This window comes from Petaurus breviceps, unplaced genomic scaffold (assembly GCF_028583685.1).
Source record: "Petaurus breviceps papuanus isolate PSGF00001 unplaced genomic scaffold, PetGlider_PUasm1.0 90919, whole genome shotgun sequence".
Classification (NCBI taxonomy): Eukaryota; Metazoa; Chordata; class Mammalia; order Diprotodontia; family Petauridae; genus Petaurus; species Petaurus breviceps.
In genome coordinates this window covers 5,062,533-5,081,351 of record NW_027187378.1, presented here as the reverse complement: position 1 = coordinate 5,081,351, position 18,819 = coordinate 5,062,533, and the positions used below count along the sequence as shown (strand labels likewise).

The following is an 18,819-nucleotide window of genomic DNA, read 5'->3' as shown; positions in this document are numbered from 1 at the left end:
GACTGATGAAGGCCTACATCAGGATGGTGACAGTGTAAGAGGAAAGAAGGGAATATATAGGAGATCTTAAGTAGCTAGAAATTACTTGTCTTAACAATTGATTGGATATAGAGGGTGAGAGAGAACAGGAAGATGAAGATCACACCTAGGTTGTGAGCCTAGGTGACTGGAAGGAAAGTGGTACCATAACAGCAGTAGTAATTATTAAAGTTTTTTTTTCTCATTTCTCCTAATTCTGTCCTCTGAGAACTTTCCTAGAATAATGTAGTGTTAACAATGTGGTACTCCAAATATGATCTGACTTGAGCAGATTACATAGTAAAACTGTTATCTTCCTCATCCTCAATACTATCTTTCTTTTGTTGGAGGAGGTAAGAGAAATAAATAATTCAAATGATAGGTTCAGAGGGTTAAAACATTATTGTCTAGAAAATGCCACAGTAGTTGTCTATCAATACCCAAATTTCACATTTGATGCTAAGAATAACATTAGAAAATTAAAAATAAATTCGGGCATAATTTAAACCGAAGCAAATTGTATGGCATTTTTTTCTTTCTTTTTTTTTTTAAGCAATTGGGGTTAAGTAACTTGCTCAAGGTTACATGGCCAGTTATTTCTGGGTGTGGTGCTGAGTATCTGAGCCCAGATTTGATCCCCAGGTCATCCCAACACTGGAGCTGGTAATCTTTACTTGCTGAGCTACCTGGCTGCCCCTAAGCAATTGGGGTTAAGTAACTTGCTCAAGTTACACGGCCAGGTGTTTCTGGGTAGGTGCTAAGTGTCTGAGCCCGGATTCAATCCCCAGGTCATCCCGACACTGGAGCCTGTCCTCTTACTCGCTGTGCTACCTGGCCGCCCTGATTTACATTGTTTAGAAGACTTTTGGTTGAATAGAAAAGAAATAAGAAACACCTCTACTAGAATATGTATGTGAATACCTAAAAATTATTTTGGGTGGATAGTACCTAAATCAGGTTTAGCAGTTCAAGGAATACATGTATTCACTGGAGTAATAGATTCTAATTATCAAGAAGAAATTATTGCGACATTCTAAAATTTGGGTGATGAACTCATACAGTTTTGTAAAAATGATAGAAAAATTATTCCTTGTGAAACAGTACCCCTTGTGAAAACTATCCCTTCTTCTGAAATAACTATCAGAGGAACTGAAGGGTTTGGTTCTACTAATGGAATAAAATTGGGAGCTAAAGTATGGTTAAAGCAGAAGCCAGACAATGTTCCAAAGGCCATGAAGATTATAGCACATGGGAAAGACAATACCATGGCTGTTGTTTGTTCAGGAGAAGATGATTACCAAATTGTACCCTTGACTCATATATTCTACTGTGAATGAGGCTGTGATAGTGAGTTCATGGACTCCAGAAGCATGGCTGTCCCTTTGTCTCCTTTTAACTTTTTGTCTGTTAAACTTGTTTGTGAGATTTTTTTTCCTGCAGGGTTAGTACTATCCACCTGCAGATGCCTGATTGCTTAAACCAGATGTCACCTCCTATCCATGACTATCATATGCCACCCTTTGACCAGATGTTGACCGAGCTCCAGATGCAAGCTAAAAAACTGACCTCTAGAATGGGACTTCTTGGGACAGGGACAGCTCTACATCCAATTTCAGCTAGAAGTAGCTATGGAGAAGAGGTCTTCACCCCTTACCCCAATATTTTGAGCCCCATTAGTTCAAGGGGGAAAGGATGGGGTGCTTGTGCCCAAGTCCCCACCCAAAGATATTGTTTTATATGCTTATGTTCTGTTAGCCATATTATTTTGTTGCAAGGTTCTGTTGACACCAGTTACCCCACCTGTTACCTCTAAACTCTCATTAATTTATGTAATGAAATATATTGTTAATGTATTTTTGCTATGTATGGGTCATGAAAGATCTTGGGGCCAAATATAATGATGATGGGAATTTGAGAACCTTCCCTGCTTTGAAAATAAACTCTGCCCCCTAACAGGCTGAATATAATCACATGGAATCTGTGGTAAGAGAAGTTTGCTGAAGGGTGGAGCAGAGCCCACAGGAAGCTGAGAGTCAGAGCTAGACTAGACAGTTGGGAGGAGAACACGCTTCCCAGGGAGACAAATAGCTTGTGAATAAATATTGGTCTTATGTTCATTTGTGGGAAGGCTAAAGGATGTTGTGGCTCTCTGTGCTGTTGTGGCTTATTAACTTCTTTGCTACTATGTTGAATTAGCTTACTGGTTTGGGGATTTGGTTTTCTGGTGTCTGGATAAATGTTTTGCTTCTGTCTTCTACATGGAGAGTCTGTTATATTTTGTGGTTGAGCACCATGCAGGTATATTTATAGTGATCATGGGCACTATGAATATTTCATTGGTGCTACAGTTGGTAAGCTGCTTCCCTGCTCCTAGATCAATTCTGAGGCAGTCTTCCAGTTCTTTGGAGGGGAATTTGGGAGGGCTTCAGAGGGTTCTTTCCTCACTGTGTCATCTTGGTACCCTGTCTTTTACAAGAGAGTGTCTTGACTTATTCTGTTTCTTATGAAAAGATATAATGTATTGGTTGATGACTGATGAAAATCCAGTAGATGCTATCTTCAGCATTCTTCAGATCGTAAAGGTTTAATAATCCCATAAAAAAAAGAATTTAGTATAGAATTATTTTATCTTAATGAATTTATTGCTAGTTTGTAGCCTTAACTGAAATCAGAATCTGTGCCTAACAAAATCTAACTTCCCTTTTTGAAAATGGGTACAGTATATGCCCATCTTCAGCCATATGGCTTCTCTTACATTGACCCCAGGTCTTCAGAAATCACTAGTAATGATTCAACACTACATTTGGTATCCTGCCATGTGATTTAGGAAAGGTGCTTTGTGTTCAATACCTGTTTCATCCTTTCTATTTGGGAAGTCATTCTTCCTGACAGAGAAGAAAGAAGCAAAATAGGAGTCACTAGTTCTTACTTTTTTTCCTTTTCCTTTTCCTTTTTCTGTGATTCCCATTTGACTGAAATAGTTAGTCTTTCTCTTCCTTATTCGTCTTATCCCCAAGAAAGTCCTGTTTATTATTCTTTTCATTTTTTCTTAAACCTCAGCTTTTACTGAGGTAGAGCCTAAATGATACTTCTTTATAAGACCTTTCCCACTCTTTTTAATATTTATCCAAGATCTCCCTTTGAAGCTTCATCAGTCTTTTTAGGCACATCTACCTTAAAACGAAAGATGAACTTTTCTTGTACAGAATCAGTATTATGACAGGACATTCCTGTGCCTTAGATATCATTGGTCATCCTTGAAAGAAAATGGGTTTAGGAAATTGGAGATTTCATAGTTCAACTGCTATAGCTTTTCTCTAGTAAATATAGATAGCTGTTGGCTACCCAAAATTCTGCTCTTTTCCCCCTGCAGTCTAGGTATAGTCTTCATTGTAAACAAGATTACCACAGAATTGGCAGTGGTGGGAAGAAGAAACAAATGTCTTAGGGATTTTTAGAAAACAAGAACTGACAACTCAAATGAAACAAAGCAAAGGGAGAGATCTGAGTGAAGAAATTATGTGAATCATTACTCTAGTCTAGATTTTTCCTTTGTGTTCTCTTCAGATTACAGAATTTTGCTTTTTCATTAGTAGTTACAGATCTCGTCATTACACTGACAAAAATATCCATATCATTTCAACTCTATGTGAAGTATACTAAAGCATACTTTAAAAATTTTGCATGATGATGTTAAATAGTTACTTAGACTGTAAAAACATACTTTTGGGGTTCCTTATTTAACTACTCTTGAATATTTTTGAATTTTTAGGCTGTGGAGAGCACCTTGTACGTACCATACTGGCCAGAGAATGTTCACATGCTTTGCAAGCTGAAGATGCCCACCAAGCTTTGCTAGAAACTATGCAAAACAAGTTCATCAGTGAGTACAACTTTAATAAAATTGTTTCACTACTAAAGTATGTCACATCCTGTACTATGAAATCCCTAAAAGTGCTATGTAACTTTTTTACAGGTAAAGAATCCAAGTAACAGTCAAATTAAAGTAAAAATTTGTCTATTGATGCCCTGAAATAGTAAGAAAACGCTCATATATTAGCTATGCTTAAAAATTAATTTCTCTTGAATGGAAGTATGAAGGTAGGGATTCTAAGAGCCAAGGTGTGGATTAAGTATAGGCCAGCCATGTTGGACCACCTATAAAGAGGCTTGGAGATAGAAGGTAGAATATTCAGAGAAGAGCTAGTAGTCTATTTTGACTGAAATGTAGAATGAATTAAAGAGTACAGTACACTAGAAAAAACATTGAATTTGCCTATCTTCAAGCATAGGCTTGATGACCTCTTGTTAGATATGATTTAGAGGTGATTCTTTTATCTGTGGATTGGACTAGATGACTTCTGAGATCTCTTCTAAGTCCCAAATTCTATAATTCTTTAAATAAAATCAGAAGATAAAAGGAAGTTGTAGCTAAATTAAAGAATGGTTCCTAGATTCTTCTTTGAGAAAATAAAGGAATTTGTTTTATCCTGCATAAAGACAGCAAAAAATATAATGTTATGGGACATTTGCTCATTTTGTGTCTCAGTGCTCATGGTACATACCTGCCAAAAGACTACCTTGAGGATAAACGCATCTTATTTGTCAGCATCTATTAGTACTATGAGTATGAGATTATGAGTATGAGATATTCTGTGAAGTGGTCAAGAGCCCTTCCAAATTATATCACTATGTCCTTTGATACTAGGTGACTTCATTGAAAAGGTTGGGAAAGGCAAGGATAGTAGTACATGTACTGGAAATGTGGTCTGAGAGCAATGAATGTGAGAAGCCAAAACTGCTTTTGACTTGCTTAACTTCATAGGAGCCTTGCACTTATATCTCATGAATACTTTCTTAGAAAAAACAAAGCAGATGTTAAACATAGAAAGCACTAAATAATATCACCGAAATATGAACTGATTTATTTTAATAGATGGTAAATCATTCATTACCAGTGTAGGAGTCATTCCTGAATCAGCCATCTATGAACAGACTGCCAACTTATTAGAACAAATATCAGAATTAATAGAAAACTCAAAGAAAGCATCAAAATGAGAAGGTATGTCCTGTGATTTAAAAAACTCCAACCCAACCTGTTTAAACAAATTATCAGTTCCAAATAATACAGAATGGATGAAGGAAGGAATATTAATACCAGTCCTGAGAGCTTCAAATAGTTGCATACCTAATGGGGAAACAGTTTGGTATAGTGGAAAGAACACTGAGTTTGGAATGATGGGAATTGAGTTCTTCCTCTGAATGTCTAATACCTACGTAACCTTGGACAAGTCACTGGGTCTCGGTTTTCTCATTTATAAAATGGGAGGTGGTTTGACCTTATGGTCTCAAAGATTCTTCTAATGAGGAAACCAAAAGAGCCTAAAAAGAATTCAATAAACAAAACACTTATCAGTATATATACTGTGTCTTGGACAGACCCCAAAAATGCAAAAGGAGTTGGGCCCACAGAGTAGGCTGAATTGCCTTTGGGAAATTAAAGAGTTCTTTTAATAACCCTGTGTCTCCCCTAAAACAAAGACTCATCTTTTTCATACCACTGTTGTTCTAACATTTTATAAATGTGTGACATGAAATACTACAATCTTCAAAGAATTGAAGTGGAGGATTACCCAAAAGACAATGAGTAGAAAAGCACATGCTGGCAGAAGCAGTCCACAGCATTTATAAAAAAGGAATTACAGGGCGGCTGGGTGGTGCAGTGAATAGAGTTAGGAGGACCTCAGTTCAAATCTGGCCTCAGACACTTAACACAAAACTAGCCATGTGACCTTGGGCAAGTCACTTAATCTTAATTGCCCTGCACTTCCCCCTCCAAAATGCCAAAAAAAAAAAAAAAAAAAAAAGGAATTACAGAGAAGTAGTGATGTGAAACTGTCTTCAAAATAATATGGTCAGAAAGATAGTGGGTTAGTATTTTGAGAGTATAGAACTATTGGACGTCTCACATGCTCCTTTTGTCAGGAGAACTCAAGGTAGGCTTCTCAAGCTTTGAGTGGATCCCATGTGGTGAACTTATGAACAAGAGTTTTATAGGATGTAATGTCATGAATATGGTGCCCTCTTCATCATTAGGGAAAATATCTACATCACTGATATCACAGATAAACTTGATTATTTTACAATTTTAGATGCATTCTAGAAAAGTTTATTCATTGTTGTGCTCACAAGAAAAAGAAAGAAAATATTCTTGAACTAAATTGAAAACCAATTACTAGGAAAGAGTTTAAGGCATGCCTGTACAACATGTGGCCAAAAAATGTAGGGTTGCCACTCTGCACTCTCTTGTTCATCACATGACCCCGTGATAACCAACTGTTGTCTGTCTGTCTCTGGTCTAACCTATCTGCAGCCCAAAGAAGTTTAGCCTATTTTTATTTTGGCCACTACTTATTGCCAAGTTGTGCAGCTCTGATTTAAGAGAATAGCCATATTTGCTTCATGCTAAACACTGTTAATTGTACCTGCAGAGATTATTGTGAAACATTTTTTGTCTTCTCTCTTTGCTCCTGTGTTGTGTTTCCAGATCTCTTTTGAAATACCTTTGTTACTTCTCCCATGCTTGGAAATCTCTGTACTCCACACTTGGCCCTTTTGATCCTCTTTTTTTTTTGACAGTATGTCTAGTAGAGTAGGATTGCAATAAAACATTTTGCCACTAGGTGTCACAGACCAGCACAGGATATATCCAGAAGGAAAATTCATAGAATCGCTGAATTTTATACTTTTATAGCTAACAGGCACTTCAGAGCTCGTCTAGCCACATTCCTGCCCCTTTCCCCATTTTACATGTTAAGAAACTACAGCTGATAAAAGCTTATCTGATTTCAACCTTATCTCACAATACTACTCTTCTTTTACCAGTTATATTCTCTAACTGGACTACTTGCTTTCCTGCCTCTTTATGTTTGTCTTCCTTCTTCCCTAAGCTGGAATGCTCTCTCTGTTCTCTATCACCACCTATTGACATCCTCCTCATCCTTAGAGTTTCTACTCACCTTTTTGGAAATATCCTAATACTTTTTCCAATGTTCACCTATAGAAAATTTTTTCCTCAGTTCATTTATTTTATTCTAATTTATGTATGTACCTTTATGGGTTATCATGGACAAGAAAATAATTACTGGGGCGGCCAGGTGGCTCAGCGAGTAAGAGCACCGACTCCAGTGTTGGGATGACCTGGGGATCAAATCCGGGCTCAGATACTTAGCACCACACCCAGAAATAACTGGCCGTGTAACCTTGAGCAAGTTACTTAACCCCGATTGCTTATAAAAAAAAAAAGAAAATAATTACCTAGTAAGCAGTTAACCTTCTGTTTTTAGACTTTCCTGAAATTAAGATGACTAGTCTGGAGAGCAGACACAAACTGTGACCTAGGGCCATATGCAAAGCTTTTCTGGTTTAGTAGAACATGACAGAAGTTACATTTTTTTGAGAATCTAGGCCAGAGGTGGAGAACCTGTAGCCTCGAGGTCACAGGTTCCCCACTCCTGGTCTAGTCTCTAGGTCACTTGTACTTTATGATGAATAGGATACATGTTTAATTACCAGATCTTTGGTTAGAGTTAAGTGACACATTTTGTTCCAGGTTGCATATTTAAAGGGCACTGAGAGCTTGTGAAGTCTTAAACAACCATTGTGGTATTCCTTGGTGTTAGCTCCATGTTATGTTATGGTTGATGGATTTGGAGCAACTTGCCCTGCAAAAACATTACTGGGACAGGCATCACTGGTTCTGGGAACAGTAAATCCTGCAAGGGAGATGCAATAACTTGTCCATCCACCTAATTCTCCTTTCCACCTCATCCTAGACACCCATCTCTCCCTCTTGGGTAGATGGTGGATAAGGCTTATTCAAGTATCAAGGGGTCAGGAGTCAGTGCTAATAATACTATCATTGGCTCTAGCTAAATTCTCCTTCTGATACCAGTTATGTTTTCAAACACATCCATACACCATATACCACTACCCCACCCACACACATAAACATGTTTTCCCATCATAAAAGCAAAAAAGGAATCACCAGGCACCAGCATGTTCTTTTTTTTCCACCATGTCTGTAGAGGTAGGGCAGTAATAGGGGAAGGAACATGTTTATTGCCACTTGTTCTATGCCCCAATTTATGCTGTTCCAAATTCAGAATTCCTGTTTCTGACTCTGCTTATCAATCCTTTATGTGTGTAACTTTCTTCAGAATGGTTATCATTTCCTTTAAACATTTAACAGAAATTTCTTGAATTGAAATATTTATCTTTGAATCTTCCCCAACTCCCCTAGCTCTTATCATAATGCTTTGTACTTTGTAGGTATCAGTAAAATATTGGATATTATAATTGTTCAGGGTCACATTATCAGAGACCTATTATGTTCGAGGTATTTTGGTAGGGACTAGGGAAGAGAATGAAAATGACATAATTCCTATTCTCAGACTGCTTATAATCTAGCAGATTGATTTAAAAATAACCTACAAATAACTATAATACTAATTGGAAAATGATTCAGTACTTAGGGGAGTTCAAACAGTGGTTTGAGAAATTAAAGGGGAGAAGGAACCACTGCTTACTGGGGTTAAGGAAGAGTGTCAAGGAATACATCATGATGGAAGGCTTGAGAAGTCTTAAAGAATGTGAAGGACTGTCTCCTTCTTAGGAACTGAGAACTAACTATAGGACAGTTAGAATGGAAAAAAAAAAAAAAGAAAAGATGTAAAGCTTAACATGGTGTAAGAATAACTTAACATGGAAAGAGTAAGACCTGGGTTCACCTTCCATCTTTGTCACAACTGGTTGTTTTGCTCTGGCTAAGGTGTTTATATCTCTCTCCTTAGTTTTCTTGTCTATAAAATGAAGAGTTAGACCAGATGATTCCAGTGATGAAATTTGTGATCCCTAAAACCAAAATTCTGTGATTCCTTGAAATTCACGTTCCTATGTCTGCATTAGACTTATTTGTGTATGAATCTAATTGTATGGTTTAGTTAATGATTTTTTTAAACAAGTTAGTTCTTTAATGAAAGATGAATTCTAGAAATGTTCAATGTAGAATATGTTTATTTATGTCATAGTTATTGTAGTGACCATTAAAATGATTTAAAAATCACACTTAGCTGTGATTGTCAATCACAGTTTTAAATCAGTGTGATTTAAATAATATTTTAGTGGTTAGTTTTTAAATTATAAAGCAAGTTCATTATAGTTTACTAATTAGAATTTGCCTATTAGTATTGACAAAATGCTTTAAATTAAAAACATATATTTTACCTTTTTGGCTTCCCCAAACATGGAAATAATAACAGATTTATGATTTTAATATAATTCTAACATTATTAATTTTGCTCCTTTTATTTTACTTATTATGTTTATAGTTCATACATAAAAATAAAATATTTTTATTATTATTTGTTTTTATATTTTATAAAAACTTGATTTCATTTTAGCTTTGAAAGACATCTTTCTGCTGCAAAATTAATTTGTTTTTTTATTTTGCTAATGTAGTTGTTGACATTGTGAGATTTCTATTGTTAAATGACAAAAGAAGACTATATGATCCTATGAAATTTTAAAATCCTATTTCAGATAAATTTTAATGTTTTGATGTGATTGAATAAATAGGGTGAAATATTTGATGTTGGAAATTTGAAAGACATTTTGAACTTCAAAACTCTTTTGCTCTTAGTTGTGTTAATAATATGCAGAGATCCAAAGCTTTGGATTGATTTAATATAGGAAGCATAAAAGAGAATAACCAAGTCATGTTTTTTTTTTAAACCACTGTTCATGTTAGCATACCAAACCCATAAAAAAGAACCATAAAAATAGTTCCTTAATAATACTTCATGGTAACCAGCTGATTATAGACTAAATGCTTAGTTAAGTAGGGAAAGAAAAGAAATAGACTTCCTTTATAGTTTATGTGTGTGTTTTTTAATGACTACAAGGAAAGAAGTGCTTCTATAATAATTCAAATGGGATTCTTACTATTCCAGGTTGTTTTTGAAAAAACCTAGTTTCATGAATAATTCAGTTTTAATGCTAACTGTTGTTGAATATATGGTTTATGAAATTCCAAATGGTATGGTTTCTTCCTGCATAATCCACACCCTTTTACTTGCTACCAAATATAATAAAATTTTTGAAGAACTGATTTGTAAAAATATGCCTATGAAGCTGATTTGTACATATTTTTTCCTTTCTTTTTGGTTGTTTGAATTTCCTGCATACTATATACATGTTATTAACAAATTATTATGTAGCTATTGTCATTTCATATTTCCATGTATAGCATATGATAATGGCTAATATTTAGAGGTTTGAGGAATTACCAGATACCATATTGTGATACAAAATGCCTTGTCTATACACTCTCTTAGTTTTATCTTTTATAGACAAATGCTTATAATAATTATTAATGCTATTAAGGAAGATGATTTTGCTGATTTTAAGTAGTTCCATTGACATAGTGTCATGTTCAAAGGAGCCACAAATGACATAGCTTGAAGTCAGTTGCACCCTTGTTGCTAATAATTTTCTGGCAACTGGCAGCCAGACACTGGAGAAGATGTATTTAATTAACAAAGTTTTCCCTTTAATGGCTAACCTCTTAACTGGAGCCCTAATAAGATGATGGACATCAGGTTTTCCAGGTGAAACCCTACCCCCCCCCAAAAAATTTTTTTTTATTCTAACCTGCAACTAATGATTATGTCTTATGAATCTTTTCCCAATCTATAATATGTTTTGAACAACTTTTATTTATATCCAATGAAACCACCTGGATGTTTTCTTTTTCATTTTTAAAGAACCATTCCCAAATCCTGTACACATTTGCCTTTTATAGACGGTTTTAAGGTATCTTACTATATGAGCATCCTGCTAGCTAAGTAACATTAGAAGGATCTTCCTATATATAGTTTGTGCTTTTCTCATCTAAAATTACTTAAAATAAACTTTTCATAAGTAATGATAAAAACATTATCTTTTTGTATTTTCTAGTTAGTCAGCCCTAATAAACAAAAAAGGTACAAATAAATTAGGTCTGGCATAGAGAGTTAACTCAGTTTGAGTACCTTGACCAAAAGGCTAGAATATTTTCAGTGGTTATACTGTGAGGATTACATTTCTCAAATGTACTGTTCAAATTGAATTTTTAAAAATCATCATGTAAATAAAGGAGAAAACCTTTGATGCCAATAAAATACAAGGGTATATTGACTTCCTACTTTAGAAATTAATGTAATTTTTATATATGTGTTTAATTTACAGGTATCATAAAATTACTCTAATTCACTTCTTTTTTATGAATTATTGGTTATGCTGCAAAAAAAATTGAGCAATGGTTTCTGAGTTCTTCAAGAGGTTTAAAAGTAATTTTATGTCATAGAATATATGCGCCTTGTGAGTAGATACTATTCCATTCGTTGTGTTTGTTACCCCAGCAGCTAACATGGTACCTGGCATTTGCAAAGCAGGCCTTTAATGAATACCGATTGATTGGTGGCAGAGAATGGCATAGTGAACTTGAACAGAGCAGTGAATTTGTAGTCAGAAGGCCTGGGGTCCAGTCTCTGATTCACTGTTGACTTGTCTTGAATAGTTTCCTTCTCTTTAGGCCCAAGTTTTTCTTTCTTTACAGTTTAGTTACAAAGTCGGACTAGTTGACCTCCACACTCTCTTTTTGTTCTAAATCCTCTGATCCTAGGAATACAAACTAAGAAGCCAGAAGAATAGTGTGGGGAGGCCAGTGCCCTAGAAAGTAGAGTGAATTAAAAAAAGAAGTGTATTGTAAGTGGAGTTGGGGAAAGTTTTTAAAGAGAAATACATTGTTTTTGTTTGGATTGGGCTTTCTTTGAGTACTGTCTCAATAAAGTACCAGAGTCTGTTAAAACTGAGTAACACTAAAACAGTTTAAGTGTTCCATTTATACTGAACATAAAATTATCAGGACTAGAAGATTTGTGTATCATAAAAAAATGAGCCTGGAACATACTTATAATAATGACAACAGTAATAGCTAGCATTTATATACTGTCTGCTATGTGCCAAGCACTACGCTAACCACTATAAAAATATAATTTCATTTGATCCTCACAACAACCCTGGGAGGTAGGTGCTATTACTTATCCCCACATTTTACAGTTGAGAAAACTGAGGCAAACAGAGATGAAGTCCAGAGTCAAACAGCTAGGAGCTGTCTGAGGCCAAATTTGAACTCAAATATCAAATCCAAACCCACCACTCTATCCACAACACCACCAAGCTGCCTTTATCAAGGCTGATGCAGGTTTTCATTACATACAGAAAAGATAGGATAAATTAGATCAACATATCTCAGGGAATATGAAACTTTTTTTTATTCTCTCTAAAACAACAAAATGAAGCACCACCAAAAGCTTTGGGGTAGTGTTAAATTACATAAAAGTGATCAGGACCAACCTAGAAAGACTGACTTAACAAATGAAAATAGGCAGTGAGCAGATAGAACTTTTCCATATTAGATCCATGAACAGCTGAGTTTGGTCCTCTTTAAAACATCTATGCTTCCTGTTTACATAGGAATTCTAGCCTTCTCTTAAAGCCTTGGAAATCCCTTCCAACAATGGAAAACCTGAACACTTTGAGCCCAGTAAGCTGCAGGGAATGACTGTACTAATAGCAGATGTGCTGTCTTTCACCAGGCATTTTAGGAACACAAATGAGAATAACAAACAAAGATTCTACCAAGTGTTGAAGACTAGAAAGAATTTGATAATATTAATTGGTTGGAAAGACCACTATTGTATTATATATACAAACTCTGAAAATATTTTTATCTTACTTTTTAAAAGGTTATTACCAATTTCTTAAATTTTAGCGATGGCAAAGTTCATAAAGAGTATATTTATAGTAAAGATTGGTACCATGACAAAACTGGGAATTGTTAAGAGTATTAACAACAGGAATATTACTATTCATTTTATTTTAAAGAATGTTTATGTAGCATTATGAAAAAATGAGAACCACACAAGGAATGTGTTTCATCCCATGCAAGAAGGAAAAATATATCCTTGTTTCCATATTAACAATTTTTCTCCTAAGGGTACCGATTAGGTGATCAAAAAGCTTTTTTGTTTGTTCTTCTAGTTTGTGAGACTCTAGAGAAAACCACTAATATTAGTTACAGTAAATTCAAAGCACATAATTATAATGTTGTGAGAAGTAAAGGAAAATTAAATCATATGAAGTTAAAGGCAGAATGAGTTATTACTCTATATTGACTGTTTGAGTAGTACTTATGCTCTAATTGGTGGATGTGGGTAGAATAGATAAACACACAATCAATTGTGATATTGACGACAGATTTGGACAATATTTTCACACATGCAAATTGTTTTCTTTCGTTGTAGTCTTATGGTATTTTCTTTTTATAATCAAAGAGATGACATGTCTTGGAGAGTAACTTCAGGATTGCAAGTTATTTTGTGTCTGTACTGATCACACTTTTTGAAGGAAGGGGAGCAGAGTTGTGGAATAAATTACATTATTCTTGACCTTTTAAAAATGTGATAAGCCATTAGAATTCTAATGCACGGTTCTTTTTGATGCCCTGTTTGTTGGTGTGTATGAATATGTAGCTATAACTCCAGTGATCTGAGTTTATAACATTTTACCTTTCTGCCCAGCTGCTTTTCCAAATCAAAAGGTATTATTTAGATACTATTTTCATGACTGCAAAAACCTTCTTTATTTTTGTTCTTATATCTAATGTCAGATGTTGATGTCAAAGGGGTGTTTGTGCATGTCTGTGTGTTAAGTGGTAAGGTGCTACTTAAGTGTATTCTATGATTATTTAAGAAATTGGATATCTCTTTACAAAGAAAATAAGGAGTTAATTTTAAAACAATTGGGAAAACCCATTCACGTAGACTACAAAAATGATAGGGAAAATAAAGCTGACAGAAAAATTAGTAAGAGGTTAACCAGAAAAAGTGTTAAATTTTATAATTGAATTATACTGGTTAAAAGAAAGGAAATTCAGAGCACTTTTATAAGTTATGTTCCAAAAAAAGATTGAATACATTTGCATTTATTCAGAGAAGTGAATATTATTATATTTTAATAGTTTTTGGTATCCTTGCTGTGAGATGGAATGCAAATGTAACCTGTCACAGTTTCCTTAAAACCTATAAAATAAGGAAGGTGAACTATATTATTTCTAAGGTCCTCTAGTTCTAAAGGTTTAAGAGTCTGTTGAATTGATTATTAAATTGCTAATCAAATCTAAATTTTAGTAGTTAGATGTCTCAACTTCAATTGAGGTAGTCATGGGTAATATAGTACCAGTGCAATATTTATAGCACCCACAATCACCATAAAGACGTGACCATAAATATCGCATGACGTTCAATTGCAAAATATAACAGATTGTCCAGGTAGAGGACAGAACCAAAGCATTTATTTAGACACCAGAAAACCGAATCCTAAAACCAGTAAGCCGATTCCATCAGAGTACCAAAGATATTAAGAAGTCATAATAACACTGAGAGCGACAGCATCTGTTAGCTTTCCCCCAAACCAATATTAGATCAATATCTATATACCAGCCTATCTGACTCCTTGCCTGAACCTCCTCTCTCTCCCACCATGTCTCTGGCTCTGACCGCCAGTTTCCTGTGGGCTCTGCTTACCTTCAGCAAACTTCTCCCACCACAGGCTCCATGTGACTACATTAAGCCTATTAGAGGGAAGAACTTATCTTCAAAGCAGGGAAGATCTTCAAATTCCCATTCCATTACAGTAAACACACAGAAATAAAAGGGCCTGGTGAATTCTAGTGGAAAGATGATCTAAAATATCATTTTGATTTTCTTTCTAATGTGTCATAATGAATTCTGGACCCATAAAATTATGAGTGGGTGTGGGGAGAAAGAATCCATTTTTCTATCTCTGTGAATTTTAATGAGTTTTATGTAGACTAGTAAAAATTGATCCTGATGATTTTTTTTTTACAATTTTTTAGAGTCCAATTGGTCCTGTTGTCATTGAAGTTAAAAACAAACAAAATAGCTTTATTTTCTGACAAGGCTACTTACGATGTCACTACTGGAACTTGTCATTTCCATTTTTTTATTTATACATATTTTTCTTATATCCCAAACAGAACTCATCTTTCCCCCCAAATTCATCCTTCTTGTTTCTATAGGAAGCACCACCCCATTTTTTCTGTCTCCCAGGTTTATAACCAGTGTTATCTTTGATTTCTCACTCTCCTTCACTCCAAATATCCAATTAGTTACCAAATTGTGCCATGTCTACCACCATAACATTATCTCTGACCTTTTGTCACTATTCACACAGCTAGTTTGCTCCTTCATCACTTCTTTCCTTGATTAATACATTGACCTCCTAATTGTCTCTCTTATTCAAGTCTCTCCCTCCTAAAGCTCTCTCCACTCCAGTCCATCCTGCATACTGTTACTCTGAAGTTAAAGGCCCTTCATAACCTAGCCCCCTCCTACCTTTCCAGTCTTCTTACACCTTATTCACTGATACAAAAATTTTGATTATATCCTGTGATACTAGCTTCCTTGCTCTTCTGCAAAGGTGGCCCTCCATCTCTCTGCTTCCAGACATTTGCTCTGGCTGTCCCCCATGTCTAGAATGTTCCCTCTCCTCAACTTTGTCTATTGACTTCCCTGCCTTCCTTTAAATCCCAACTATATTCCTCTCTTTTGCAGGAAGCCTTTCCCAACTCCTCAGTGCCTTTCCTGTTCGTTTTTTCCCCTTGTTTATCCTGTTCATATCTTACTTACCATATTAATTTGCTTGTAGTCCCTCCCTTTAGATGTGAGATCTTTGAGGACAGAGACTATCTTTTGCCTCTTTTTTTATCCCCAGCACTTAAGGAGGCCAATACAATGAACAAGGAATGAGGAGATGAAGAATTGAGGTAAAGGCACTTAAGCACAGTGCCTGGCACAGAGTAGGTGCTTAATAAATGCTTATTGAGAGGGCGGCTAGGTGGCGCAGTGAGTAAAGCACCAGCCCCTGAGTCGGGAGGACCTGAGTTTGGTTCCAGCCTCAGACACTTAACACAAAAAAACTGGCTGTGTAACCTTGGGCAAGTTACTTAACCTCAATTGCCCTCCAAAAGGCAAAAAAAAAAAAAAAAATGCTTATTGACAGACTATTTTGTTATTGTTGTTAAGTCATTTCGTTTGTCTCTGACTCTTAATAACCCCATTGAGGATTTTCTTGGCACATATACTGGAGTGGTTTGCCATTTCCTTCTCCAACTCATTTTACAGATGAGGAAACCAGGGCAAACAGGGTTAAGTGACTTGTCCAGGGTCACACAGCTAGTGTCTGAGGCTGGATTTGAACTCAGGTCTTCCTGATTCCAAGTCAGACACTCTGACCACTGCACCACCTAGCTAACCATTACCAGTGATTTTCCTTAAATGAAGATCTGACCATGTCACTACCCTACTCAGTAAATATCAGGGGTACCCTTTGGTCTCTATGGTTAAATATAAATTGTTTAACTTTTCAAACCCTTCACTACCTGTCCCTAACCTATCTTTCTAGCTTCACTGTACATCAGTTTCCTTCCTGCATTCTTTCTGTTTAGCCAAACAGACCTCTGTTCTTCCCACAGGTTTTCTTCCCTCCCATCTCTCATCACAGTGCCTTTGCAGTGGCCACTTCCCTCACCTCCCAATTGTTGGAAATGTATTCTGTTCTCCTCTCTACCTCAAATAATTTTTCTCTTCCATCAAGACTGAGATGAAGCACCAGATTCCCTCCAACTGCTAGTGCTATCCCTCCCAAACTATCCTGTAACTGGTGCTTGATCTTAATCTTGAAGAAAGAGAAAAATATTTTTGTTTTCTCCTCTTCTCCTCTCCCCCCCCCACCCCTCTGATTAGGAGTTAAGTTATTTGAATTATTTCCATTACCTAGCATTAGTGCTTCATAAGTAGCAAGTGTTTAACAAATGAGTATTGGTTAATTGTTTGGGGGGGGTTCATATTTTTAAAAATTTTCTAGTATAAGTGCTGGTGATTTTAAAATAAATACTTTTAATATGGTTATGCCTTCCATATTGTGACTTTTCCCATTGCAGTTTCCATATATCATGAGTTAGCATGAGAAATTAATTGAGAACTTGGGGGGAATTTTGTGGAAGCCTCTGACGACACAAGAAGGCCAGCAGATGACACAGAAAAAGTTTAGAAACTCAGAAATGCATAATATATGCATATAGTGTTATATAATATCAAACAAAATTTTACATTGAGGTACTGTAAATACCCCATAAAAGAAAAAGAAAAAATTCAGACTTTTCTGGTATGGAGGGCCAAAATTTTTACATGAATTTTCCAGATCTTGGAGTCACAGCACCCCTAATGCCCATGATGTGGAAGATATAACCGTATGTAGTTTATCTCACTTGTGAATGTAAGTAAAATTGATTTATGGATACTAACTTTAAATTATAATATTGGCTAGAAAGTCAATTGAAAACCCATTTTAGAAGAAATATGCTGTAAATAACTTTGTTCCAGGATTGGGCTGATGATTGTTTAAAGAAGGAATGTTGATTACTAAAGTTGAAGTACATAAAACAAAGTCACAAATTTATATTTGAATTTATTTTGAATTTTATTAATGTTTCAAGACAGTTTTGGTGCTTAACGTATACTCTGAATATGAAATCCATAATTTTACCATAAAAAAGAATAGTAAGCACTTAATACCTGTTTAATGACTGTTCCTTCTGTTCTGGTCTCACCACTTTAATTAATTGACCTTCAGGAAGCAAAGATAGATTGGTATATATGAATTAATGAAGGAAGGAAAAAATCATGTACTAATCTGTATGTGCTAAGCACTGGTGAAAAGTCAAAGAACTTACACTCAAAGTAAGGGAGACCAAACACATAAGAAAGTTTAGCTACAGAGCAGAGTGTAAGGTCAAGGGGGGCCTTAAAATCTACTATTAGGTAGATCTTGGGATATTCGTGATAATGCTAGGAGGTCTACTAGGCATAGCCATAGAGGCTGGGAAGATAGTAAGAACTGGAGGACCCCAAGGAAGGCCTGTCCTTCATTTTACCAGAAGGAATACTGTTGACTCTCATGTCATAGAATCAAGGAATCCAGGTTAAGGAAGATGGGAAGAGGCAGGATGTCACTTATGATAGTAGGTCTCTCTACTGCTGTCTCCTACAGATTCTGAAGAAATCCTCCAGTTCATCATTTAACGAGTATTTATTAAGCACCTGCTTTGTGCAGGAGTTGTGCAATGGGCTGGGGATATAAATACAGAGAATGAAACAATCCATTCTGTCAGGTTCTAACGGGGGAGACAAAAAATAGGTATGTAAGCATATATACAACAAAGAAAATAAATAAATACAATGTAGTTAACAATTAAATAATTTGGAAGAGAGGTTACTAGATGCTGGAAGGAATCAGGAAAAACTTTATGTAGAAAGAAATGTTTGCCTTAAAGACATTCCTTTTTGGGGCAGCTAGGTGGCGAAGTGAATAGAGCACTGGCCCTGGAGTCAGGAGAACCTGAGTTCAAATTCGTCCTCAGACACTTAACACTTACTAGCCGTGTGACCTTGGGCAAGTCATTTAACCCCATTTGCCCCTATGAAAAGCAAAAAAAAACCTGTTCCTTTTTAAGTCAGAAGGTTAATATTTGTTATTCAAAGTAATTGATTAAACTTCTATAGTCTTTTTTTTTAAGTTGTATCTTGAATGAAACGTAATGAATTCAATAATTTCTTT

The 18,819-nt window shown here is 35.6% G+C and overlaps 1 protein-coding gene across 4 annotated transcripts in view; it reads left to right on the top strand.

Annotated features, from left to right (window-relative positions):
* Nucleotides 1–18,819, top strand: part of TASP1 (taspase 1) — a 326,885-nt gene that overhangs the window by 233,175 nt on the left and 74,891 nt on the right. For all 4 annotated transcript variants that reach the window (XM_069075434.1, XM_069075433.1, XM_069075435.1 and 1 more), the window contains one exon: nucleotides 3,791–3,901. In XM_069075434.1, coding sequence (XP_068931535.1) covers nucleotides 3,791–3,901 — 111 coding nt within the window. The remainder of the gene's footprint in view (nucleotides 1–3,790; nucleotides 3,902–18,819) is intronic.